Source organism: Hemitrygon akajei, chromosome 4, assembly GCF_048418815.1.
Source record: "Hemitrygon akajei chromosome 4, sHemAka1.3, whole genome shotgun sequence".
Lineage (NCBI taxonomy): Eukaryota > Metazoa > Chordata > Chondrichthyes > Myliobatiformes > Dasyatidae > Hemitrygon > Hemitrygon akajei.
Window position 1 is genome coordinate 120,140,127 of NC_133127.1, and position 26,206 is coordinate 120,166,332.

The following is a 26,206-nucleotide window of genomic DNA, read 5'->3' on the forward strand; positions in this document are numbered from 1 at the left end:
CCTGCCAAATTAGCTTAAACTCATAGATGCTGCCTGGCCTGTTGAGTTCCTCCAGCATTTGCTTGGATTTCCAGCATCTGCAGATTCTGTCTTGTTTGTGATTAAACCTTCCCTGTGAGTTCAAGTTCCCCAGAAGAGATCTCAATGATTCAAAAATCTGAAATCCTGTCCTCTGCACCAGTTCCTAAGCCACACATTTATCTGTCAGATTATACTATTCTTGCCTTCTCTGGTGCATGACTCAAGCAGCATTCCAGAGATGACTACCCCGGAAGTCCTGCTTCCTTCCTGGATACACCTGAAAAATTCTGCTCCATCCAAACCTTTTACAGTAAATAGGTACCAATCAATACCAGGGATGTTGAAGTGTCCCATGATGGGTCTCTCTTCCTGCCATTACAGACATTTACACTACATGCTGCATCTGCAAAGCAAACAGCATTATGAAGGACCCCATTCACCCCTCATACAAACTCTTCTCCCTCCTACCGTCGGGGAAAAGTCACCGAAGCATTCAGGCTCCCACGACCAGACTATGTAACAGTTTCTTCCCCCAAGCTATCAGACTCCTCAACACCCAGAGCCTGGATTGACACCTTATTGCCCTATTGTCTTGTTTATTATTTATGGTAATACCTGCACTGTTTTGTGCACTTTATGCAGTCATGTGTAGGTCTGTAGTCTAGTGTAGTTTTTTTCTGTGTTGTTTTTTACGTAGCTCTGTCTAGTTTTTGTACTGTGTCATGTAACACCATGGTCCTGAAAAAACGTTGTCTCCTTTTTACTATGTACTGTACCAGTAGTTATGGTCAAAATGACAAAAAAACGACTTGACTTGATAACAACCCAGTTATTTTAGCACATTTCCAAAATCTGCCTCCCAGTCTGTTTTTTTTGCTATGTGGTGGGGGAGGATGCTGGGTTTATAGAATACTCCCAACAGAGTGATTGCTCCCATCCTGTTTCTGACTTACTCATGCTCTGACTTAGCAGACAATCCCTCCACAATGCCCATCTTTTTCAGCAGCTGTGATACTATCCCTGATTACCAATGCCGCTCCCTCACCTATTTTACCTCTCTCCCTGTTATTTTTGAAACAACTAAACATCGCAGAACATCCAGCATCCATTCCTGTCCTCGTGATTGTCAGTCCTCCATAATAGCTACAGCATCATAGTTCCGTGTACTGATCCATGCTCTAGGTTCATCTCCCTTCTTCCTGATACTTCTTGCATTAAAATAGACACAATTTAACCCATCCAACAGACTGCAATTTTGCCCTATCAATTGTCTATCCTTCCACACAGTCTCTCTACATGCTGCATCTACCTATGTACCAACTGCTCCATCACTTGCTTTCCATCTCCCTGCCAAACTAGTTTAAACCCTCCCAAGCAGCTCTAGCAAAACTGCCCACAAGGACTTGAACCTGAACCCTCAAGTTCAGGTGTAACCTGTCACTTTTATTCAGGTCATACCAGAAGAGATAACAGAGACCCACGAATCTGAAACCCTGTCCTCTGCACCAATTCCTCACCCACACATTCAGCTATTCTTATGATCACTGGCATGCGGCACAGTCAGCAATTTAGTGATTACTACCTTTGATGTGCTGCTTTTCAGCTGCTACTTAGCTCAATGTATTCTCTCTAGGATCTCATCCCCTTCCCTACCTTCTGTATGTCCTTGGTAAGTATATGCACCATGACTTCTGGCCCACCACCCCCACCTCTAGAATGCTGTGGACCTGATCCAAAAGGTCCCCCAACCTGGCACCTGGGAGGCAACATACTACCCGGATGTCTCTTTCACACCCACAGGATCTCCTGTCTGATCCCCTAAATATTGAATCTTCTATCACCACTGTACTCCTCTTCTCCTTCCACTTCTCTTCTGAGCCACAGACCAGATTCCGGGCCAGGAACCTGCTTGCTGCAGCTTTCCCAGCAACCCTCCCCTCCCCCCCCCCCACCCCAAACAGTATCCAAAGTGGATATAGGAGGGATCAGCTACATTTGGACTGTCCTTTCCACCTCCTGTAACTCAGGGGTGACTACATCACTGTAGATCTTACCTATTTCTTCATCATTCTTCTGTATGAGCCGGAGGTCCTCCAGCTGTAGCTCCAGTTCTCTAAAGCAGACTGAATGAACTGCAGCTGGATACACTTCACGCAGATGTAGAGGTCTCACAGAATTGCCACATCTGGCATGAAGAACACACCACTGTCCATGAACCCATATTTACTGCACTGGCTATGCACTAATAGACTAAGAAAGACAGAAAGAAACCCATCAGAAACTTACCTAGCTTTGTTGTTTCTAAAGCCAATGCCTGAAACCCTCCACTCCAACACTGTCCTCTCCCACAACGGCTGCTCTCCTTACATCTAACTTATTTTTACTGGCCTCTGCCAATTGCCTAATAAATCATGATAACTGCAGCCCACTGAAAAGTCTCAAAAGGCTCCAATCTCCTCTTAAATCTCATGATGCCTCACCAGAACAAGAAACTGTTCACAATGACTGAAGCCACCAGAAAGTCCCAAAAGGACTTGCTAACTTTTAAAATCTCGTGCTGACTCTGCTCCAAACAAGCAACTGTACCCAATGTCTGAATTTCACCTGTCCCAGTGGATAGCACTGAACTTGAAATAAGTTAGACTGTCTTGTTGGAGATGATTATTGCCTGGATGTTTATGGCATATGTGTTGCTTGCCACTGATGGGACTTGGTCTTGAATGTATTTCCTTCAGGACCTTGGAAAAACCTAGAGACAATGATGTTGAATTGGGTAGTGCTATTGATAGCCATTGGCAGCAGCTGGCCACCAGGTCTGGCAGAGGCTCATCTTCCAGGAAGTACAAGTGTCCGTGACAAACTGTATTTCAAGAAGCACGACTATTCTAATAGTCCATGGAAACTTCATCTTTATGCTTTGTGTTGCAAGTGCTTGTCTCCTCCAAGATTCGACCTGAAATTAGTATTGTTGACATGTTGTTCCGTCAATGAGAACTTGTAGTTGTAGTCATTTTGTTAATGTGGGTAGTAAATATTGATCTGAATTTTTAACAACACCATCAATTTCTGTTGTATTCTGTCCTTGGTATGAATGGAGATTTTCACAACATCCAGGAAATTTGAGCTGCCCATAAATTTAAATGCCTTAAAATATTGAGGTATTAATTGATGAAGATTTGTTAATGGGCAATCACATTCTTAGTTCAAGATTATTATAGAGGCAGACTAATATGCCAGTTTAGTGCAGAGGCTGATGATCTTACTCAGCTTTGATTGATGTTCATATTCTTGGCAGCTTCAGCCCTATGCCCCAATCTAAACCGGGTGTGGGTTTTGTAACAAAGAATCAATGTTGCATCGATCGGATGTGTGAGTGTTGCTATGTCAGAACAGTGATGATATTTTTGTTTGAACAGAGAGCTGTCAGGCGTTTACTGCTTGAAAAATGTCTGGCAGCTCTTGGTCTGTATTCCCTGGAGTTCAGGAGAATGAGGGGGGATCTCATAGAAACATTTCGAATGTTAAAAGGCCTAAACAGATTATGGCAAAGTTATTTCCCACTGTAGGGGTGTCTAGGACAAGAGGGCACAACTTCAGGATTGAAAGATGTCCATTTAGAACAGAGATGCAGAGAAATTACTTTAGTCAGAGGGTGGTAAATCTGTGGAATTTGTTGCCATGAGTGGCTGTGGAGGCCAAGTCATTGGGTATATTTAAGACAGAGATTGACAGGTTCTTGATTAGCCAGGACATCAAAGGGTATAGAGAGAAGGCAGGGGAGTGGGGATGACTGGAAAAATGGGATCAGCCCATGATTGAATGGCAGAGCAGACTCGATGGGCCAAATGGCCTACTTCTGCTCCTATATCTTGTCTTGTTTATTGCACAGAAACAGACATTTGGCCCAACTTTTCTAATCACTTGGACATGCTCCACTAAGCCTTCTAGCATCCTTATTCAACTATATTTTACCGAGGTACAGTACCTTTTAATTCTTTTCTCCCTCATTTCCATTACATTAATTTTAAATTCATGTATAATGGTTACCATTCTTAACTATTCCTTATAGTAGCAAGTTCCATAATCTAACTCTTCCTGAGTTTCCTATTGAATTTATTAGTGAGTATTTTTAACCAGAACTGTTTACCTCCAACCCTCAGGATAGAAACGCTGGCCTTTGTTTGCTCTTTCTTGCTTGTATTAATTACTGCTTTCAGTTATTTATCTACGGTAGTACAACTGTACCCCTAGGAACTTTTGCTTGCTTCAAACATCACACTAAATGGTCATAATTAAAATTAGGTGTTCCTTTCTTCAGAAGTATGTATATTGTTTAACTGTGTCATGTTTCTGCACTGGCAAGTGAGATGACTGTTATTTTGCTGTTTAGTTTTCTCTGTTATGGAATTGGGAATACAGTCTATTTTTCTCAGTTTTGGTGTGTCAGTTCTCTGGCTTTTGAGTGCCTGTTGTTCTGCGCAAGTGTGTGAGTGATAATATTTTAAAATTGCTGGTGTTTTGTTTTACTTTGTAAGTGATTTAAAAATCAATGGTCAATAAATTGGATCATAGAGACTGTTTTTCGAATCTATGCAATTGCAACTGTATTTAACCCGCACTATGCAGGCATTTCAGAGTCAAATCGTGGTAATGGTGCATCAGATTGAAAGCTACCTTTGTAATCAACAATCAACACAATGACTATTTTGTGATGATTCTCATTATCTCATCCCTTCAGAATCCTAAAACTTGTCATTTAACCTCTCAGCCATGTATTTCCTTATGATCTTGCCCACAATCCCTTACTCAGTTGATCATTTGTGCACTTTGTACAATTTCAGTCATTTTTTTGTTGGATAATTATCAAATTTAGATATAATCCAAACTGCACCAGCATTTTGCAGACTGCTGGTTTATCTCAATTATTTAGCGTATTGATCTTTTCTTACATTCCAGCATCAGACTTGTTTTATTTCATGCTAATGAGAAACACTGTGACTGCTGCAACTTGTCAGCGAGAGCTGTGAGGGTGATCTTGGACTGAGCACCACTCACTGGGTCACAGGAAGCTCTGCAGATGCTGGAAATCAAGGCAACACACACAAAATGCAGGAGGAACTCAGAAGGTCAGGCAACATCTATGGAAAAGAGTAAACAGTTCACATTTCGGGGCTGAGACCCACAGAACCTGTTTACTCCTTTTACATCATCAAAGTGATGATGTTCTAGATCAGAGGTTCCCAACCTGGGGTCCACGGCCTCCTCGGTTAATGGTAAGGCTCCATGGCATAAAGAAGAATTGGGAACCATTGTTCTAGAAACCGATTCTGTTTGCCTGTGTGAGTTATGTTATTTAAAGATCTGTGCTGTTCAGTACAAGTGTATGTATGGTGATATTCTAGGTTCAAGTCTGTGAAAGGCAGTATTCTGGGTTCAGTATTCCAGACAGATGTGGCAGAGGAATTACGTCAGGGGACAGCATTCTGTACAGGTCTGTGAGAAGCAATGTTCTGGGAGTCAGCATTCTGTTTTGGTGTGTGAGAGGACATACTCTAGGAGTCAGTAATCTGTACAGTTATGTGGGTGATGGCTTTCAGAATCAGTGTTGCTTGTTCTTTTTAGAATTCTTCTAGATTTGGTGTTGATCTCTTTGATATTGTGAATTCTGTCATTTTAGTTCAGTTCGAGTGCAAGAATTCTGTTATTTTGGAGTTGATAATGTGGTGAACTACATATACCTGTCTGGACTGCTCCTGTGGTTCCTCCCACAGACCTCTGTATAAAGGCGACTGAGGCCTGTTGCCCAGCCTCATTTCCCCAGGATGTAGTGTTGTTCATTCTTCCAGTCAATAAAAGCCGATACCTCGCTTCCTACATCTCAGAGTGAGTTATTGATGGTGCATCAGATGGGCAGAGATGAATTGCTGGAAAATTAAAGAGAAAGTTCTACTTTGTTCATGATCTAGCTTCATGGTGGTTGCGTGATACAATAAATATGGAGTTGATTAACAATTGAAGTAGCCAATCTCCTTAAAATGCATGTCAACAAATTCAGAAGAGAGCCGAGGACAACCTTTGTGAAATATGGATCCAGAGTTACTTACACTCCTAAGCATATTATGCAGACCATTTGTAAACCTGAAACTTCCCATTTAAGTACCACAAAATATTATTTTATAGAAGAAAACTAGTTAATTGCTTTTGAGTAATTCCACCATTCCCCTTGGGAACCCTTTGAGAATCTATTCTATCAGTTACCATTCATTTTCTAGAGATTATCCCTATTTAAATACTGACTGTGTTTTCTGGTTCTGCTATTTAGGACAAGGTGAACTATCAGCACTCTATTTATAATTCTATAAACAGCACTTAACTTCAGTTTTCTATTTTCCACTTAGAGCATAATCAATTTCCATAACAATCCAATCTTTTTATTGACTGGATTGTTTGACTTTTCCTTTTCCATGTGCTCTCAGCAGTTTTAGTATGTTTTCCTATGTTATAAATAAAAGTGGATATTATTGTTAGTCCACTTGAGCAGATATTCTACAGTGTTCCTGGGCTGCCCCATTTTTTTCCAGCTCAAAGCTCTGTTTCCCGCATCTGATTTGCTTACTGATTGCTGATGAGCAAAGATGTAATTGCATTGATTTACTGTCAATGAAAAAAAAGGCCAAATCAGTTTTTTCTGTTCTCAATATTTTATTACAATCCCTGCTTAGATTTTAGTTAGTCAATATAAGTAGTCCTGTGACTAGGATTAAATCAGGGTTTGCTAGGTGATGCAGCTTCCAGGGCCAGAAGGGTCTAGTCTACACTGCATCACAATAAATAAAATTTCATTGTCAACTTGTGAAGCATTTTGTATTTTACTTTAGTGAACTTAATTTTTCACCTGTCCGCCCAGTTCCGAAGTATATTCAAAAATCACAAAGCTTTAGATAGAGGAAATCCGAAATAAAAGCAGAAAATTCTGGAAACACTAAATGGGCAAACAGCATCTGTAAAAAAAAGTAACAGTTTCTCTTTCCCCAGATCCTACAGCACCTCTCGGTATTTCCTGCATTTTCTGTTTTTATCCGAAGTATATTCAATCCTCTGGTAGTTTTCCTGTTTAGCATCTGAATGTCACCTTCACTGGCTCTGTATCATCTGCAAATTTAGCCAGTGTGCTTGTAGCTTCTAGCTCCTGACTTTTTCAAAAATATTAAACGAAGGTTCCAAAACCATTGTGGCATCTCAATGATAGCATTCTTCTAGGCTGCTTTTGATCCATGTAACACAACATAATGGGTTCTAATGCTCAAGCAATTACTTATCCATTGTTAAATATTTCCACTGATTCCCGCTTTCTTTATTTTCAGTACCAGCTTGTCCAGAGGAACAGTGTCCAAGACCTTACTGAATTCCAAGTATACTTCAACCACAGCCTTACCCCGATCAAGCTCCTTGTCACATCCTGAAAGAAAACCAGTAAGTTAGATTGGAAAGTCTTTCCCTTCATAAGTCCATAATGGATTATTTTATGTCTACATTGTTTTGCCCGGGAGATATGACTGTGGAAGCAGTGTATTTCAATCAGTTATGTGAGTACTGTTGTTAAGATACTGTTTTACTCTACCTAGTTATGTGGGTGATGTAACGTTGATATAAGAGTTACTGGATTTAGTTGTGTGACTTGTTTCGGACTCTGAATTGTTCTTGTTGGACATATGAGTGATGTTCCCTATAGGCTTGAAAGATATTACTCTGGAGATGGTGCTCCTCTTTTTCCAGTATATATAAGGACTGGTGTTAATTTTCAGTCAGTGTTTATCGTTATTTTAGGATTGCTTTAGACATATTTTAGTATAGGTTTAGCAACCTAACTTGTTTGCTGAGCAGGGAGTGAGTGTTGTTATTCAGCATTGCTTTTTCTCTACAGTGGGGGTGTGAAAGGTATTATTTTTTCTCTCTGTGTGTGTGTGTGTGTGTGTGTGTGTGTGTGTGTGTGTGTGTGTGTGTGTGTGTGTGTGTGTGTGTGTGTGTGAGAGAGAGAGTGTGTGTGTGTGTGTGTGTGTGTGTGTAGCTTTGTCTTTTTTGTAGGTATGAATTGTTGTGTATTTAATATTTTCATATTATTTGAGTAATCATGTATATATATATATTTGATCAAGCATTTTTGTTCATTTAAATAATTGATTATGGGTTATATCTACAAATATATGAATTGTATACAACATTATGCTAGCACATTATAGGTGCATGCATCGCTTAAAGTAAAAACACAAATTAAGGCTCACATCTCTCGACTCTCTTGTTTTCCTTTGAATTAGTTTAAGGTTTCGGAATTACAAAACATAACAGTGGTGACAAGTTATTTTTAAAATGAACCCAAGATGGCTACTGACCTGTTGAAGAGCAGTGAGACATTCAAGTTTTTAAAAAAGCACAGTGAAAAACAGTTGAGTTAATAAAAAGAGCAGCATATGTTCTTCAAAAGGGAAGGCACGATCAAATTTTTAAAAAGGCAGAAAATGGGAGATTTCATGGGTTCAAAAACAGTGAGTACCGGGTAACAATAATCATAAAAAAAAGAGCAGAAGTGGTTGCCTACATCGGAAAGATATACATGTTCAATTGCTCAGCTGGGAACTAGCTCATATATACTGAGCTAATTGAACAGTTTATTTTGAAGCAAATGAAACAGCCTATGAGAAATGAGTACTAATTTTCCTAACGCATACAATTTCTTCAAAGTTTAACTGCCCTAACCAAACCAGCAGACATGAGCTTTGCTGACACTGTGAAAGTAATGAGTGTACATTTAGAACCAGGCCATTGTTTATTGCAGAACACTTTAGGTTTCATAAGCAGAATCAAAAGGAAAAGATGTCCATTTCAGTGTATGTGGCCTAATTGAAGAGATTGAGCATTGTCATTTCAATGGTGTGATTAATGATACACTAAGATACCATTTAGTTTGTGGAATCTTACAAGAAAGCATTCAAAAACAGCTCCTAACTGAAGCACAACTTACACTTAAGCGAGCAGTTGAAATTGCTGCATCAATGGAAACAGCAGACGGAGACACAATTAAGTTGCAATCAGGAATGAAAGGAAGCATGAATGTGATTGCAATATCTAAACAGAAACCAGTTTGGCCAAACAAATTGTGATACACTCATAGCAGGGGCTCACATACACAAGGTCAATGTAGATTTAAAAGTGAAACTTGCAGAAAATGCAACAAAGTAGAACTCATTCCAAGAGTATGTCAGGCAGACAACAATAAATGAACTGCATAGGGAAGAAAAAAAGCTAAAATATCAATTTGCAATTTCCAAAAGAGTACAGATCTGCATGTTAATAAAAAAAATCTGATAATGATGAGAGTGACATGGGACTGCCCAGCTTTGAGATTTACCATGTGAAAACTGACTTGAAACAAGAAATATGACTTACACCAGAAGTGAATAGCAAATTAATTAAAATGGAATTGGACACTGGTTTGGCTGTTTCATTCATTCCACAAAATAAGTTTGAATGTCATTTCCAAGATACTGAACTGAAGCCTGCAGATATCGAACTAAAGAACTTATACTGAAGAAAAGATAACTCCTGTGGGAATGTCATTTGTAACAGTGAAATACAGCAACCAACAGGTCACATTGGACAGTATGCAGTAAAAAGAGGAGGGCCAACATTGTGAGGATGTGATTGGCTGAGACAATTACAACTTGATTGGAAATCCATCCACAATTTGCATGACAGATCTCCTACAATAAATTCAACTGAAAGTGAATTCAGAAAGGTACTGGATGATGCCACAAGTGTCTCCATGCTGTACACCATAAACAGTTGCCCAACAGAGGAAAAACAGGTATTGGTGCTAATCTCTGCCTCTGGCTGGAAAGCATATTGGGCCAAGGAAAGAGCACGATGAAAGAGAGTTCAAGGACCTTCGGATTTTGCGGGTATAAAGAATCAGAATTTACTCTGTGTGCTTCAAGGTTATTGCATGAACTTCAAGTGGGAGATAAAAAGCTGTTTGTAAATGTAGATGCAAAGACCAAAGCCCAGCTGAATGAATGGAAGGCATAGAAGGCCAACAAGAAAGGACTCAATGGAGATACGAAAATAGAGGGTTCATCAGATTGTGTTGTAGATGAGGAAACCAAGAGGAGAGATCAGATCGTAAAGGGAGAAATAGAAGGATTATTAAGAGAATACTGCAGTAAACTAAATGGACCTTCCCAAGATCAAGATGCACAAACTAATCAGAAGAGAAAGAAAAGGAGGGAGATAAACAGAGAGCAACAAGACAGGACCATGCTGTCAGAACCACTTCTTGCAATCTCAGAATCAACTCCTACAACCGCCATGGAGGAGTCGCCAGAACCTGAGATTGTTTCCACAGCCGCAAGTCTCACCCGCCAAGCAGAGTGATCCCCATGTCAGGAAAGTTGTTATCCCACAAGAATAAGAAAACCTCCCCAATAATTCAATATTTCAGCCTGAATGAGCACTTTAAACTTTACTATGCGAAACTTTAAAGTAAAGATGTCTATATAGCAGTCGCATTATAGAGTATACATTCTATATTGATTTGGAGTTTATAATTAAGCAGGAAGGAGTGCTATGTATTTAATATTTCAGGGATATCTGAGTAATCTTGTAAACATATTTGATTAAGCATTCTTGTTCATTTAAATAATTCATTATGGGTTATTATGTATAGATATGTAAATTGCATATATCATCACTCTACCATGTGATACATAGGTGCTTCACTTAAAGTAAAAACACAAACTAAGTCTTGCATCTCTCAGCTCTCTTGTTATATTTTGAATCAGTTTAATGTTCTAGAGTTACAAAACAGAACATAAATGTTTCTATGATGAAGCTAGAATTGAAGCTACCCAGATTACAAAAGAGGAATGGAGGATAGCTAATGCTCCGTTGTTCAAGAAAGGCTCTAAGAATAAGCTGGGGAATTACAGGCCAGTGCGCCTGACATCAGTAGTGGGTAAATTATTGGAAGATATTCTAGGGGATAGGATATAAGTATTTGGATAAACAGGACTTGATTAGGGTTAGCCAACATGGCTTTGTGCATGATAAGTCATGTTTGACTAATCTTATTGAGTTTTTGAAGGAGGTTACCAGGAAAGGTGATGAAGTAAAGATAATAGACATTGTCTACGTGGACTCTAACAAGGCCTTTGACAAGGTCCCACATGGGAGGTTGGTCAAGAATGCCAGCTGCTTAGCATTCAGGATGAAGTAGTAAATTGGATTTAACATTGACTTACTGGGAGAAGCCAGGGAGTGATAGTAGATGACTGACTGACTCTCTGACTGGAAGCCTGTGTCTAGTGGACTGTTGCAGGGATCAGTGCTGGGTCCTTGTTGTTTATCATCTGTATTAATGATTTGGATGATAATGTGGTAAACTGGATCAGCAAATTTGCTGATGACATGAATATCGAGGGCTCAGTGGACAACAATGTAACATATCTAAGCTTGCAGTGGGAGCTGGACCAGCTGAAAAAAATGGGCTGATACATGGTGGATGAAATTTAATTCAGACATGTGTGAGGTTGCAGTTTGGAAGGACAAACCAGGGTACAGCTTGCACAGTGAATGGCAGGACACTGAGGAGTGTGATACAGCAAAGGGATCTCAGAATACAGATTCATAAATCCTTGAAAGTGGCATCACAGGTAGATGGGATCGTAAAGAGAACTTTTGACACATTGCCTTCATAGATCAGTGTGTTGAGTACAGGAGTTGGGATGTGATGTTAAAATTGTATAAGACATTGGCGATGCTAAATTTCTGTGTAGTTCTAAAGTTCAAAGAGCATTTATTATCAAAGTATGTATACATTATACAACCTTGAGATTCATCTCCCAACAGGCATCCATAAAACAAAGAAACCTAGAAGAACTGTATATTAAAAAAAGACTGTCGATCACCAAATGTGCAGAGAGAAAAAAAAAACACATCATGCTCATAAAAAAGAACCCATAAAAGAAAAGGTTCCCATATATTGAAAAAATACTTTCAAACACCCAATGTGCAGAGAGAAAAATAGCATTCTGAACCGGAGTCCGCAAGAGAGTCCTATAGTTCAGAAGAGTTCAGCACAGAGCCGAGCAAACTTTATAGAGCAACGATCTGATCCGGTCCATCCTTCGCCTTTGGCCTCAACACCCTGACCTTTTCAATCTAGTCCTGCTCTAAAATCGATGTTCAAACATTGGGTTCAATCTCCTCAATACACTCTGGGACCTGGTTACCTACCTACAGGAAATATATCATTAAGAGTGGAGGAGTACAGAAACAATTTAGATGTTGGTGGGACCTGGGTTATAGGACGGGGCTGAATAGGTTTGGATTTTTTCCCTGGAGTGTAGGAGAATGAGGTGAAATTTGATAGTGATACAAAGAACTATGAGATGCATAGCTAGAGTAAATAAAAGCAGGCTTTTCCCACTGAGTTGGGGCGAGCAAGAAATAGAGGACGTAGTGTAGGTTCAGGGTGAGTGTGAATTTGATAATTCTGATGTCACTGCTATTTTGATGTTTGGAATTAGTTTGGACGTGGTATTGGCTTCTCACTCACTGTAAGTCTTCCAACCAAATTTGATGTTTCCCTGTTTGGGTGTAAACACTGGAACTGACATGGCTCAATTTGTTAATTAATTCTTATTGTTGATTTGTTCCATCGGGAAATGTTCAAACAACTCAATGGGCTGAATGGCCTAGTTCTACTCCTATGTCCTGTGGAGTATTCTGATGCTGGAGTTTATGTTTTTCTTTAAATGTGAATGCTAATATTACTGAGTTAGTGTTGATTTAAGTCTTTTAGTTATGCAGAGTAACTGGTACAGTCTTTGGTCCAGAGTTGGCTTTGCTTAACCTGGCCATATCTAGTTCTCATGCTGTGGTGTTCACTAGTCTGAGATATTCTAGAACTGGGCTAGTGTTGTGTGGTTACACTGGAGTTCATGCTCTTTTCTTGCTGCTCATGGTGTTAAGCTGAAGATTCTGTTGCTCATATTGTGTGTATGCATTATTCTGAAATAAATGTTGCTTTATTTGCATGAATAGTTTTATTGTGACTTGCAAGTTATGCTGTTTGGAAACAAATGCAGTTGTTCTGAAGCCAAATTTTCTTTGTGTGCCATTATTGGTAAACTGGAGTTCCTTATGGTATTTTGGAGGTGAATGCCATTATTCTGGAGTTTGCGCTACTTTCGCAATGAGAACATCTTTTATTCTAGAGTTGTGTTTGACTTGCTCGACTGTGAATACCATTTTTCTGGAAAAGTGACTTGGTTCTTGGGTGAATGCTGGTGGTGTTCTCTTTGAGGAAGAGCCAGTGTGTTATTCTGATTGTTGTTTTCAGTATGTTATGATATTTTGGCATAGATTTTGCCTTGTTCAGTTATATGTGTTATTTTGGAATTGGTAAGGCTGTTACCAGTGTGCATAGTTAATACGCTTAATGGAGCTTTGTGAATACTGTTATTCTGGATTGATGATTCCCAATTTGGGGTCCACGTTAGTATTTTAGATTTGGCCTTGTGTTTAGATATACAGTAACTACTAATCTGGAATCATTGCTATTTTTGATGTTGTTTCTGAAGTGCTGTAGTGAAATTGGAATTGTGTTTGAGCTGTCTGAATGTCTAAGAGAGGTTATTTACTATTTCCATTTGGGTGTACCCTGCCATTATTGAGGAGCTGCTATGGGTTCATACTGTAGCTTTCAGCATGGACAAGTACTTTTAATCTGGAGCTTGTCTTGCTCAGTGTGAGGATGGATATTGTTACTGTGAAGTTTGTGATGTTCAGTGTGAGGATGGATATTGTTATTGTGGAGTTTGTGTTGTACTTTTGTCTTACTGACCAGGTTGTTGCTGCAGCACCACTCCACTAGTTGGCATATCTCACTCCTGTACGCCCTGTCATCACCACCTGAGATTCTACCAACAATGGTTGTATCATCAGCAAATTTATAGATGGTATTTGAGATTTGCCTAGCCACACAGTCATGTGTATATATAGAGTAGAGCAAGGGGCTAAGCACACACCCCTGAGGTGCACCAGTATTGATCGTCAGTGAGGAGGAGATGTTATCACCAAACCGGACAGATTGTGGTCTTCCGGTTTACAAGTTGAGGATCCAGTTGTAGAGGGAGGTACAGAGGCCCAAGTTCTACAACTTCTCAATCAGAATTGTGGGAATGATGGTATTAAATGCTGAGCTATAATCAATGAACAGCATCCTGACCTAGGTGTTTGTGTTGTCCAGGTGGTCTAAAGCCATGTGAAGAGCCATTGACCTATTGTGGCAATAGGCAAATTGCAATGGGTCCAAGTCCTTGCTGAGGCAGGAGTTCAGTCTAGTCATGACCAACCTTTCAAAGCAGCTCACATTATTCTTCTGAGGTACTGGTATAATTTTTGCCTTTTTGAAGCAAGTGGGAACTTCCACCCGTAGCAGTGAGAGGTTGAATATGTCCTTGAATACTCCCCCAATTGGTTGGCATAGGTTTACAGAGCCTTACCAGATACTCCATCAGGACCTTTGCCTTGCAAGGGTTCACTCTCTTTAAAGACAGCCTAATATCAGCCTCTGAAACAGAGATCACAGGGTCATCAGGTGGAGTGATCATTACTTTGTATGGGTGAGTCAATATTATTCCGAAATAGAAACTGCTTGTTGGAAATTGTTGCTGCTCTAATGGATTTGTGTTTCCTTGTCCTGCTGTTCATATCAATCTCATGTAGCTAGCTTTCATTGCATTGTGTTTCTATGATTGGGTGTGGCTCTGAGTGACTATTATCATTAGTTGCCATTGATTTGATTAGATTGGTAAAACTATTATTTCCAGGGTGGTTAGCTTGCTTCATACCTTAATGTGATGTGGGCAACATGGTGAGGGTCACCATTAAATACTCCTGAGAATTAGATGAGGAGTTGCCTTCATGAACCACTTCAGAATCAGAATCAGGTTTATTATCACTGACACCAGGTTTACTAACACTGACTCTGATTCTGAAGTGGATCATGAAGGCAGCTCCTGATCTAATTCTCAGGAGAATTTACCGGCGGCCCTCACCACGTATGGAGTGGGGCTGAGGAGGGGAAAACGAATCAGCATGATTGAATGGCAGAGCAAACTCGATCGGCCAAATGGCCTAATTCTGTTCCTATGTCTAATGGTGTGAAATTTGTTGTTATATGTATATAATTAAATAAGTAGTACAAAAATAGTAAGGTAGTGTACATGGGATCATTGTCCACTCAGAAATCTGATGGTGGGAAGGAAAAAGCTGCTCCTAAAACATTGAGTGCATGTCTTCAGGCTTTTGTACCCCCACTCTGAAGGTAGTGTTATGCCTGCAGCCCCTTCCTTTGTGAGAATCGCAAGATCACTGTTGGGTTGGGTCAGGGGGCCCAGGAAACGAGAGAGAGACGTGCGGAATGTCTCGTTCCCCCGGCGATGTAAAGCTACGGGACACGGCCATTGTCTCCGGAAGGCAAATTTGTGGATTGGAGACTATGCTACGCGAACGCCCTCAGGCAAAGTGGGCTGGTTGAGGGAGGGATTGCATCACCCCCAACCTGATTGACATCTGCGACCCTGCGAGTCAGGATAAAAGAGGGTCTGTGGGAACAGCCCCTCAGACGCACCAGAAGAAACGCTAGCGATCCCATAATAGCGGGAAGCCATTTGAAGGAGGCCACGTGCGTTCAGTTCCGTTGCCTGGGCCTGGTGGCTGGTACCACGGAAAATGGCTTTTAGCTAACAACGGGGAAACCAACTCCCCCGACTCAAAGGATTGGCATCATAAAAGACCTGGGCAAGTTTAAACTGTCTCTCTCTTAAACCCAAAACGCTGCAGCTTGAACAAACTAACAGTGACTGTTATATTTCCATCGGACAATACATTATCCCCTAGACAACGATAGAGCTATTTCTTATTGATTATTATTATACCCGCGTTTTTAGATTTAGTATTGACAACGTATATTATCTGTCTGTATGTTTGCATTAATCTTATTTTTGTGCCCCTTTATCAATAAATACTTTTAAAAATAGTACCATCATACTTCAACGGACCTTTCTATCTTTGCTGGTAAGTGACCCAGTTACGGGGTATGTAACAGTAGTAATTGGGGCACGTCCTGGGTGGAGGGAGTCCTTAATGATGGATGCCACCTTTTTCAGGCATCACATTTCAAAGATGCTCTTGATGGCTAATGTCCATGTTGGAGCCAGCTGAGTTCAAAACCCCCTGCAGCTCTTTCCCAGTCCTGTGCTCCTCCAAGCAGATGGTGAAGCAGCCAGTTAGAATGTCCTCCATGGAATAATGCAGAAATTTACTTAGGTCTTTGGTGTCGTACCTCAGCCGCTGCTATGCATTCTTCATAATTGCATCAATATGTTGGGCCCAGAATAGATCTTCAGAGACGTTGACACCCAGGAACTTGAAACTGCTCTCCCTTTCCACTGCTGATCACTGAATGAGGCCTGGTGTGTGTTCCCTTGATTTCCCCTTCCTGAAGTCCACAATTAATTCCTTGGTCTTACTGACATTGAGCGCAAGGTTGTTGTGAATTATTCAACCAGCTGATCTATTTCAATCCTATGTGCCTCCTCATCATTTTAGCCTTTTCAATAAAGCTACTACCACAGCAGAGTTAACTAGGTACCCAAGTAGAATACTAAATCCAAACGCAGAATCCTCAGTTGTTGCATGGACCAGCTCCTCATCCTGTGGCATCACCTGAGCTGCCAGAGGCAGTATGGGAGAGAACAGAGGCATGGCAACAGTCTGGAATCCACACTGGGATAGGGGCTGCACTCTAGTGTTCACTCTTGGGAAGACAAGCTGTATTCCCTTTTTTCTTGAGGCTGACATAGCACAAGACAAGCTGATTTGCCTTCATCTGCGGCAGAACCAGTGTGAGATGAGGAACTGCTGCATACTTGTTCTTACAGAAATATGGCTCCAGGAAAATATCACATGCACCATCAATCTTCAGACGATGCTACTCAGGGACTTGTGCTAATATTATTTTTTTGTGACTATGTGCTGAGTGTTGTGTGTGACTGCATGTACTGTGTTTTGCACCTTGACCCCAGATTTTGCTGTATACATCTGTATGGTTGAATGGCAGTTAAACTTGAACTTGATACATTGAATGAATCAGCCCCAGAGTAACTGTAATTTGTCTCAGTGACAGTAAAGGAATAAACACGTATTTAATGATTTAGGGGGAAAATTGTAGGTATTAATATTCCCATATGATTTTCCTTCTAGCCAATAGAAGTTGTTTGGGTTATGGTAGGGGTTGTGAAAATGATTAAACAGGATGCTCAGTGTAGCTTTGTTTCACGACTCTGGCGTGTGTTAATTTCCAGTGTTCTAAAATTGCTGCTAATCAGTTTGATCTATGGGCACTTGTTGGCTTGATTTTTTTTGTTCAGTTATGTACTGTGTCCTGCTATTGTTAGAGTTACACTTTTCTGATTAATGCGTTTTGGATTTGGAGTGACTTTCTAACGTTGTGAATCTCAGTGTGATGCATTTTTGCTGCTGTATTCTGGAACATGATTGGCCATTGTGAAACTGCATGGCCAGATATTCTCTCACGCGTACTTTTATATTGTTAACTGATGCGAATGCTTTGATATTTAATCATGGACAACTCCAAAACTTGGTGTGCAGTGGTAAATACTGTACTATTCATGTGTATCATCTTCAAAAGCCTCTCTCCATGACTTCCAAGTATAGAGGTTGGAAGAGAGTGTTAGCATGATTGTATGGAAAGGCTGAGAGACTATGGTTGGGGTCACATGAGGGAGTCAGGGGTCTCATTGTGAGTGGAGGAAACTGGGAGCTTGAGGAGAGACCCACTGTGGGAAATAATCTGGGGTATGATGGTTGAGAAAGAAAACTATCGTGAACGGATAGGCAATTGAGCTCAGGGAGACTGAGGAAAAGTTTGGGTAAGAGTTTGAGGAGGAAGTCAGAACACCAAGGGGAGCAACAAGAAAATCAGAGAAGTGATCAATGGGTGGTGACAATAACATCCAAAGGACTGAAAGGATACAGGCAGAAAGTGTAAAATGGTTGTGAGCAGCTACAGGTAGGAAGTCAAAGCATAAACTCAGACAAAGCAGCGCAAGACCACACACTCCCTGGGACTTCCCTGGAAAGGAATGGGTTTGTATACTCTATTCATACCTTATTTCAAGACCCAGCAGTCTATCAACCATTGGTTTTAAACGATGACACCACCAGACCTCACTGGACATACTGTATATCATGTGTATCATGAAGTAAGTACCTATTTACTTATATTGTTTCATATAGGGTCAGGGTGCAAAGTGATCACCAGTTGAGTGGAATACAGAACCAGGACTGCTCATCCATGACATGGTTTGGAATCTAATCACAGCAATAATGTAGTTTAAATCCAGAATATCAACGAGTATTGGAGATGGGGACTATGAACTTTGGATTATCTAAAATCTTTTATTCATGCAGTCTTTATGAAAGGAAATTTTTCATGCATGCCAAATCTAGCCAATATATGACCTCTGACCCTAAGCCATGTGGTTGCCTTGTAATTGTCTCCTGATCTGGCTGACTAACCCACACAATTAACAGAGCAGTTAGTACTAGATATTATTTACTGACCTTAACAATGACAAGTACATGAAATTATAAAAACTTTTCCAGAGATGGATGCTTTGTTTAGGTGCTAATGTTATTATTATGGAGTGGCTGTTGCTCTGACATTCTTGACTACAGGATGTGCTACTGATCTGGAAAATCAAGACCTCGATATAACATTGTAATTGAGAGATTACTTGGCTTCTCACCCCGGTTACGTGCAACTTCCACCCCAGAAACGGAGAAACTGACCTGACTTTGTAACACAGTACATTTTATCTGCTATGCAACTGATTTTGTCAGCACTCAGTCAACATTGAGTACTTTTATCATATGTACCAGTTAACTGAAGGACAGTCCCCCATTTGGCTCATGCCATTTTTGTGTGATATTCTACCATATATATATATACATATATATATGATTTATAATCCCACAGCATCAGGTCTTAGCTGGAGCATTACAGAATGTTATTTAAAGAGCTCGTCTTTATTTGGACCGCTGCTGGGGAAATTAGCATTGTGTTCTCACCAGAAATGTTTAGTTGTAGCTTATCTTCACCCACTTGTATTCTTGTCCTTTGGATATAACGAGCAGCATTCGAATAGCTTGGGCTATTTTCTATATCTATTCATGACACCTGTTGGTAAATGTGCATAGTTAGACCCCTAAATGTTTTTGGACTTTCACGGCTTCCAGCTTTTCATCATACAGCAAATACTCAGCTCTATCCTTCCTAATGTCACTTTTACCACTGTTTTATCCGTACATTTTTATGAATTTCAGAGCACCACATGTCATTATGCCATTAACAAAATCAGATATAAGGTTGTCTTTGCTACCACCTGATTGTTTTTGAATATTTTGGTACCATAAATCCTTGTGAGCTCCAGTAGTCACGCCCTAGCAAATGGATTTTTCCATCTTGTTGCTTAGCTAATTTCCCAGTCTGATCAATGGTGTTTTATTCAAATAGATGAATTTCAAATTAACTAATATGCAGCATATCACAAAATGCCTGGAAGACCAAATAAATAACACCAATATATATTCCCCGTTTCATTGATTTGGTCAACTCTTCAAAAACGTTGATCAGTTTCATCAGATGAATCTTATACTCTTTATAAGTTCATGCTCAATCTTTAATGAGTTGAACATTCTTTTCCATCATTAGTTGTAAACTTCTGTGACTGTGACTCTCATATCACTTATTCCAAGTGTGAATTCTGCTATTACTTTGCTTGGATGTGAATCGGAAGCTCTGAAATACTGCGTGCAAATTTTGAGTGAGAATGATGGTATTATGGAGCAAGCTTCGTTCTCTTGTGATGTTTGCACTATTACTCCAGGTTGGTTTTCTATCTCCATAATGAATTTGTTCACTTATGGAATGTAGGCTGCTGTTACTTTACTATGTTCAAGTTTATTTCAGAAAGATTGTTGCTAATGTGAGTAGGATTCCTTTTTATTTAAAACATGTATAACTCTGTTCTGGCATAAAAGCTGATAAACTAGAACTGGTGATTGCTTTATTTGTTATTGTGATGTAGGTGTGTGTTGCTAATGCAACCCTCTCACCAGGGCTCATATACAAACTTGGCTTGTTAGGTAACTGTTAACAGCCACATGATTCAGCGGTGGCAAGGCCACCTTTCATAAGCAATATACGTCTAGGGTCGATATGATTTGGGTTCCACCAAACAGGAAAGTTGGGATGTTCTGATTAAGGAACAGTGCTTGTAGTGAATGCTGTATAAATACTGCCCCATGTATAGTTAACGGTCACCAAGAATGACAATCGTACACCAACTTAAAATTATAAAGGAAGTATATTTACCAATTGTCAACTTTATCACTGTTAACAGGAAAAAAGGAAGATAAAAAAGTTGATTACAGTGAAGCTAGTGCAATGTGCACATAAACGTTGCAGCTTATTTCTGAGTTAGTCGGGAGTATTGCTGCACTCTCACGCTGAACCCATGTTTTATGTGAAAGACACGAGCCACAGTTTGAAGTTCCCTCGAAGACCATTTGAATGAATTGGCTAAGTCAGGAGTATTGGCACTTCCTCCCTGGAACAAAGCCCTTCTTGCAAAGGGGTCTCTCCTTCAAATGGCATTCATCTTCCCTTGTGCCTTGCTCTACAGCTCCCACCTACACCAACCCCCACCCCCCCTCAAATGTTCTATGGCATCCCACTGAGCAGAAAGTTACAACATGATACCAAGCCAACCCCGATTGGCTGACACAACATTACTAAGTTGGACAATATGGCTCCTTACCTTTAACCAAAGCCAAAACACTCTTTCCAGCAGGACACATTGCTTTTGCAGAGAACTGCTAAAATACAAATACCTCACAGCATAGCAGTAGAAATTTTAACACTTAGGAAAGTGTTTTATTTCAGATTTGGTCTAACATTTTCTGGATGTGTACTTTCAGTCAGGTGTTAAGGCATATGTTATTATACAATGGTTAGTGTTGTTCTTTTTATGCCCAGGAGTAAATGCTGTCATTCTTTAGTTTGTAGTTCCACTAACATGCAGATAAGGCCTCCTCATGTTAGTGATATACTGAAAGGTTTTTTTATTCCTGTTGTTCTACATTTGCTCTTGCTACATGGATACTTTTGATGTTATTCTGAGGCGAGGGTTGCTCTGTTTCAGTTGTGCACTCAGCCCTTCCATCAGGCTGGTTGCTGGTTAGCAACCATATGACTTTTCTTAGAGAACCATATCTGTGGATTTGTCCACTGATATATCATATAAATGCTGAAGTCCACATTGCACTGGTTTGTTCAGGGGCATTAATTTGGCAATTGAGCAAAAGAATAGGAATATTAAGTGCACCAGCAGGAACTGAAGTTCTTGAGGCTGGGTTAAGTCCTTTACTTGGTGTGTCTCTCGTGGTACTCTCAGTAGTTGTGGGAGGAGGAGTGTTGGGGGTGGTGGAGTGAACACAAGAACATATAAAATAAGAGCAGGAGTAGGCAATCTAGTCCATTGAGCCTGCTCTGTCATTCACTAAGATCATGGCTGACATGATGAGGGACTCAGCTCCATCTCCCTGCCTCTTCCCATAACCGTGAAGTCCACTGCTTTGCAAAACTCTGTTTTCAATACTGTAGAGTTATTGAGGTAGCCTCTACTGTTTCCCTGGAAAAATGAAATACAACAGCACTAATTTACAATTAGGCTTTACAATTCTACCGCCAGGACTTAAGAACTTTTTAAAAGCTATTATTAATGCTTTTTGAGATAGTGATTTAGATGCATATCATATTTTTTACTGAGTTAAGTATTGTATGTAATTAGTTTTGCTACAACAAGTGTATGGGACATTGGAAAAAAGTTGAATTTCCCCATGGGGATGAATAAAGTATCTATCTATCTATCTATCTAAAAGACTTGCATATTGCCCTTGATTGGTCGAGAGAGACTTTTGTGTAAACAAACTCTCCAGAGAAATAGACAAAGAAAAATGTCCCATAGACATGTTGAACATCATGGTTCTGAGAAAGTGGTTAATTTATGAGCTGTAATCTCTCCAATGCCAAATAAACAGACTGAGAGAATTAATATTTTAAAAGCAAAAATTCTCAGGAGTTAGGAAGGGTTTTGTGGTGGGGTTAAGGAAGGACAAACACTGAAAGGAAAAGAAAGGCATGTACAGTAACTGCATTGTGCTCTCATGCTCTCAAACTTTATCATAGTGCTATATCTGCAAAGCATTGGCCCCAACCCTCTTGATGCAACACTCCATCAATAACCTTTCAGTAAGCGTGCGTATCTGAGTTAATGGAAAAAAAAGCTGAAGTTTCCTTCCACTCACAGAGCTGTTGCATGACTATTGACTGGCAATTATGATTCCTGAAGCAACTTGCATGCTATTCATTTCTTTTGCTCCAGGTGGAATGTTGGTTGAGCATTGGGTGCAACCAATTTTCAGTGTTAATGCTGAAGGCATCTATTTGCTCTGTTTTTGTAGGAGAAGGCTGTAGGAGTGGGTGAGGGGAAGCTGAATGACTTCGTGCAAACCCATCAAGGTAAGTGTAACTTCAATCACTTCTACTAGCTAACATCTACCTCTCACTCAGTGACCAACAGGAGATCATGTTTTACTGCAATCTATAATCATGATCTCATTCATCTGCACAGAGCTTGGGCTGCATTCCCTCTGCTCATCTGTGTTCCCTTTCTCTTTGTGTAGGAGTCTCACAAGAGGAAGCTGGAAGCAGAAAGGAAAATGAAGCATGCCCATTGCAAGCACCCCAGATTTCACAAGCACCAGTCACAGGCATATCATTTTTAGGACAATCAAACAAGGGAGTTAGGGGGGAAACACAAGGCAAGATACTTGCTAAAACAGGATCAAGTGAAGGTGAAAGCAGAGGAGCAGGGATAGTTGGGACACTTGAGCAGCTGTTATAGGGTCCACTTCTCCCACCCTTACACGGAATGCTCACTGAACCGCACTATCGAATCAGCAGAAGCTCGTGCAGTCTATTGGGAATTTTGATGGAACGTTGGAAAATGTGGATATGTCTGATACCCAGAGTTTGCAGAGCCCACACAGAGAAAGTGGAAAATCCATGGTACCATGTGTAATGATAGTGGCCCTCTCACCACCACCACTCCTGTATCCAACCTTTCCCAATTGCTCCCTCCAAACAATGAATGCTGATGGTGTTTTACTCGTCAGTGTTGCTACTGCTGCATATGCTTGCGTCCAAATTTACTGATGTGCTTCTTTCCATTTTACAGGGAGTTCTCTTTAGCAGAGATTTTTAATGGGTTGCTTTATTAATAGCAGACAAGGATCTATTTCTACAGAGTTTAAAGGACCTCTGAAGACTATGGTATTACATGAAGTGAGATAGATAAGGGCCTGACATCTTGGGGTGACAATCTATCTATCTATACCTGACAGATCATCTCCTCAGAGGAGATAAGGGAGACCTGTACAGAAAGCAAATGATTGAATGGAGTGGCAGGACCTCAATCTCCAACATGAACACAGCAGCCACATAACAATTCAGTGGTTCCCCACTGGGAAATTAAAATGAGACACAACACCTGCATCCTTCCTGGAAGATAGCTTGAGATTAAAATGTATATGACAAATATTTTACACTGTTCAATGAGCAAAAGCAGAGGTGATGCAAATATTAATGCAGTTTTGTATGGATCTGTAGAATAACGTGCATCTTTTTCAGAGTGCCTGACTAAGGTTTCTTGAGATAAATAGCCCATATGTATGTCGGCATTGCAAATAGATGTGTAGGGTTGGCCATGAATGTTTTGGGACAGGATGCACATTCAGAATCCGGTACAATAAAGTGAAAGTATTTAACTGTTCATAAAGAAACTTGAAGAATGTAGAAAAAGGAACCTGAAGAATAACTGAAAACTCTGTTAAACAGTTCTTGTTGCACCATTTCAACTGATAATGTGTCATCCTTGGCTAACTCTTCTTCCTCTGTATGCTGTAGCCAAGGCTGTCAACCTGCCTTGCTGTATGTTTGGCTGGTTCTCCAGAATCCTGAGAGAGCCATGTGCCTCACTGCACTTTGTTGCTACTTTGGTAAGGGGATATCGGACTGTTCTTCTTATCCAGTGTAGTAAAGTTTGTCCTTGTCCCCCAGTGATTGCTATTCCATTTGGGTTTGGTGCATCACTGGAAAAACCAGTTTATCCCCTTTCAAAAAACTGTTCCAGTTTTTGATGAAGATTCTCTAAGAATCAGAATCAGAACTGCATCAAGCTAAGGAAGGTGGATGATGGGACGGAACTTCGAAGACGTAGTTTACATATACAGGATGCCTTTATCCTTCCAGTTTGTGCAGGTCACAGACATGGGAGGCAGTGTTTATAAGAAGCCTTGCAGAGTTGCTGTCATGCATCTTGTATGTGATACTTCTGCAGCCATAATGCAACAGGGCTGAAAGAATGACGCCTGGACTCTGTAAATTACTTATGACATTGAGCTGTGTTACACAGTCTAAGTATTGTGTTCTCTCTCCACTGAGACACTGATGGATTTGAAACATTATGGCCATAGTAGTGCTTGGTGTTTGATGTCTAATTAAAAATCAACCACAGTCTTAGGAACAAACTAGTGAAAGTGGTCGGCCCATTAAAGTCATATGCTTCATTCTATAGATAGATAGATAGATAGATAGATACTTTATTCATCCCCATGGGGAAATTCAACTTTTTTCCAATGTCCCATACACTTGTTGTAGCAAAACTAATTACATACAATACTTAACTCAGTAAAAAATATGATATGCATCTAAATCACTATCTCAAAAAGCATTAATAATAGCTTTTAAAAAGTTCTTAAGTCCTGGCGGTAGAATTGTAAAGCCTAATGGCATTGGGGAGTATTGACCTCTTCATCCTGTCTGAGGAGCATTGCATCGATAGTAACCTGTCGCTGAAACTGCTTCTCTGTCTCTGGATGGTGCTATGTAGAGGATGTTCAGAGTTATCCATAATTGACCGTAGCCTACTCAGCGCCCTTCGTTCAGCTACCGATGTTAAACTCTCCAATACTTTGCCCACAACAGAGCCCGCCTTCCTTACCAGCTTATTAAGACGTGAGGCGTCCCTCTTCTTAATGCTTCCTCCCCAACACGCCACCACAAAGAAGAGGGCGCTCTCCACAACTGACCTATAGAACATCTTCAGCATCTCACTACAGACATTGAATGACGCCAACCTTCTAAGGAAGTACAGTCGACTCTGTGCCTTCCTGCACAAGGCATCTGTGTTGACAGTCCAGTCTAGCTTTTCGTCTAACTGTACTCCCAGATACTTGTAGGTCTTAACCTGCTCCACACATTCTCCATTAATGATCACTGGCTCCATATGAGGCCTAGATCTCCTAAAGTCCACCACCATCTCCTTGGTCTTGGTGATATTGAGACGCAGGTAGTTTGAGTTGCACCATATCACAAAGTCCTGTATCAGTTTCCTATACTCCTCCTCCTGTCCATTCCTGACACACCCCACTATGGCCGTGTCATCAGCGAACTTCTGCACATGGCAGGACTCCGAGTTATATTGGAAGTCTGATGTGTACAGGGTGAACAGGACCGGAGAGAGTACGGTTCCCTGCGGCGCTCCTGTGCTGCTGACCACCGTGTCAGACCTACAGTCTCCCAACCACACATACTGAGGTCTATCTGTCAAGTAGTCCACTATCCAATCCACCATGTGTGAATTCTTCCTCTACTTCCTAAGTCAGTGAAACTACAAGAAAGCTAATGGGAAACCCATGCTAGCACTGTGCCTGCAGTAAGGAAACTGTTCATATTCAGGCTTTATAGCAACAACAGCAGAATAAAGCCACTGACAATACTGCCTGGTGCTTTGATGGTCTGTCACTCAGCTGGAAACAGTTGTCTGAATGTCGGTCTTCCAGAATTCACAATTTTTTAAAACACTTCTGGTGCACATCTCAACCAATCCTTATTTTATACGGCTCAGCATATGAA

At 40.5% G+C, this 26,206-nt stretch overlaps 1 protein-coding gene and 1 long non-coding RNA gene across 2 annotated transcripts in view; one reads left to right on the forward strand and one right to left on the reverse strand.

The window, feature by feature from the left end:
* Positions 1–6,784: 6,784 nt before the first annotated feature.
* Positions 6,785–26,206, reverse strand: part of LOC140726612 (uncharacterized) — a 36,866-nt gene continuing 17,444 nt past the window's right edge. The window contains exons 3-4 of the long non-coding RNA XR_012098680.1: positions 19,237–19,345; positions 6,785–7,480 (exon numbers count right to left, since the gene is read on the reverse strand). This is a non-coding gene — a long non-coding RNA (uncharacterized lncRNA). The remainder of the gene's footprint in view (positions 7,481–19,236; positions 19,346–26,206) is intronic.
* Positions 7,392–26,206, forward strand: part of LOC140726610 (NALCN channel auxiliary factor 1-like) — a 174,000-nt gene continuing 155,185 nt past the window's right edge. The window contains exons 1-2 of the mRNA XM_073043207.1: positions 7,392–7,494; positions 22,693–22,750. Coding sequence (XP_072899308.1) covers positions 22,727–22,750 — 24 coding nt within the window. The 5' untranslated portion in view covers positions 7,392–7,494; positions 22,693–22,726. The remainder of the gene's footprint in view (positions 7,495–22,692; positions 22,751–26,206) is intronic.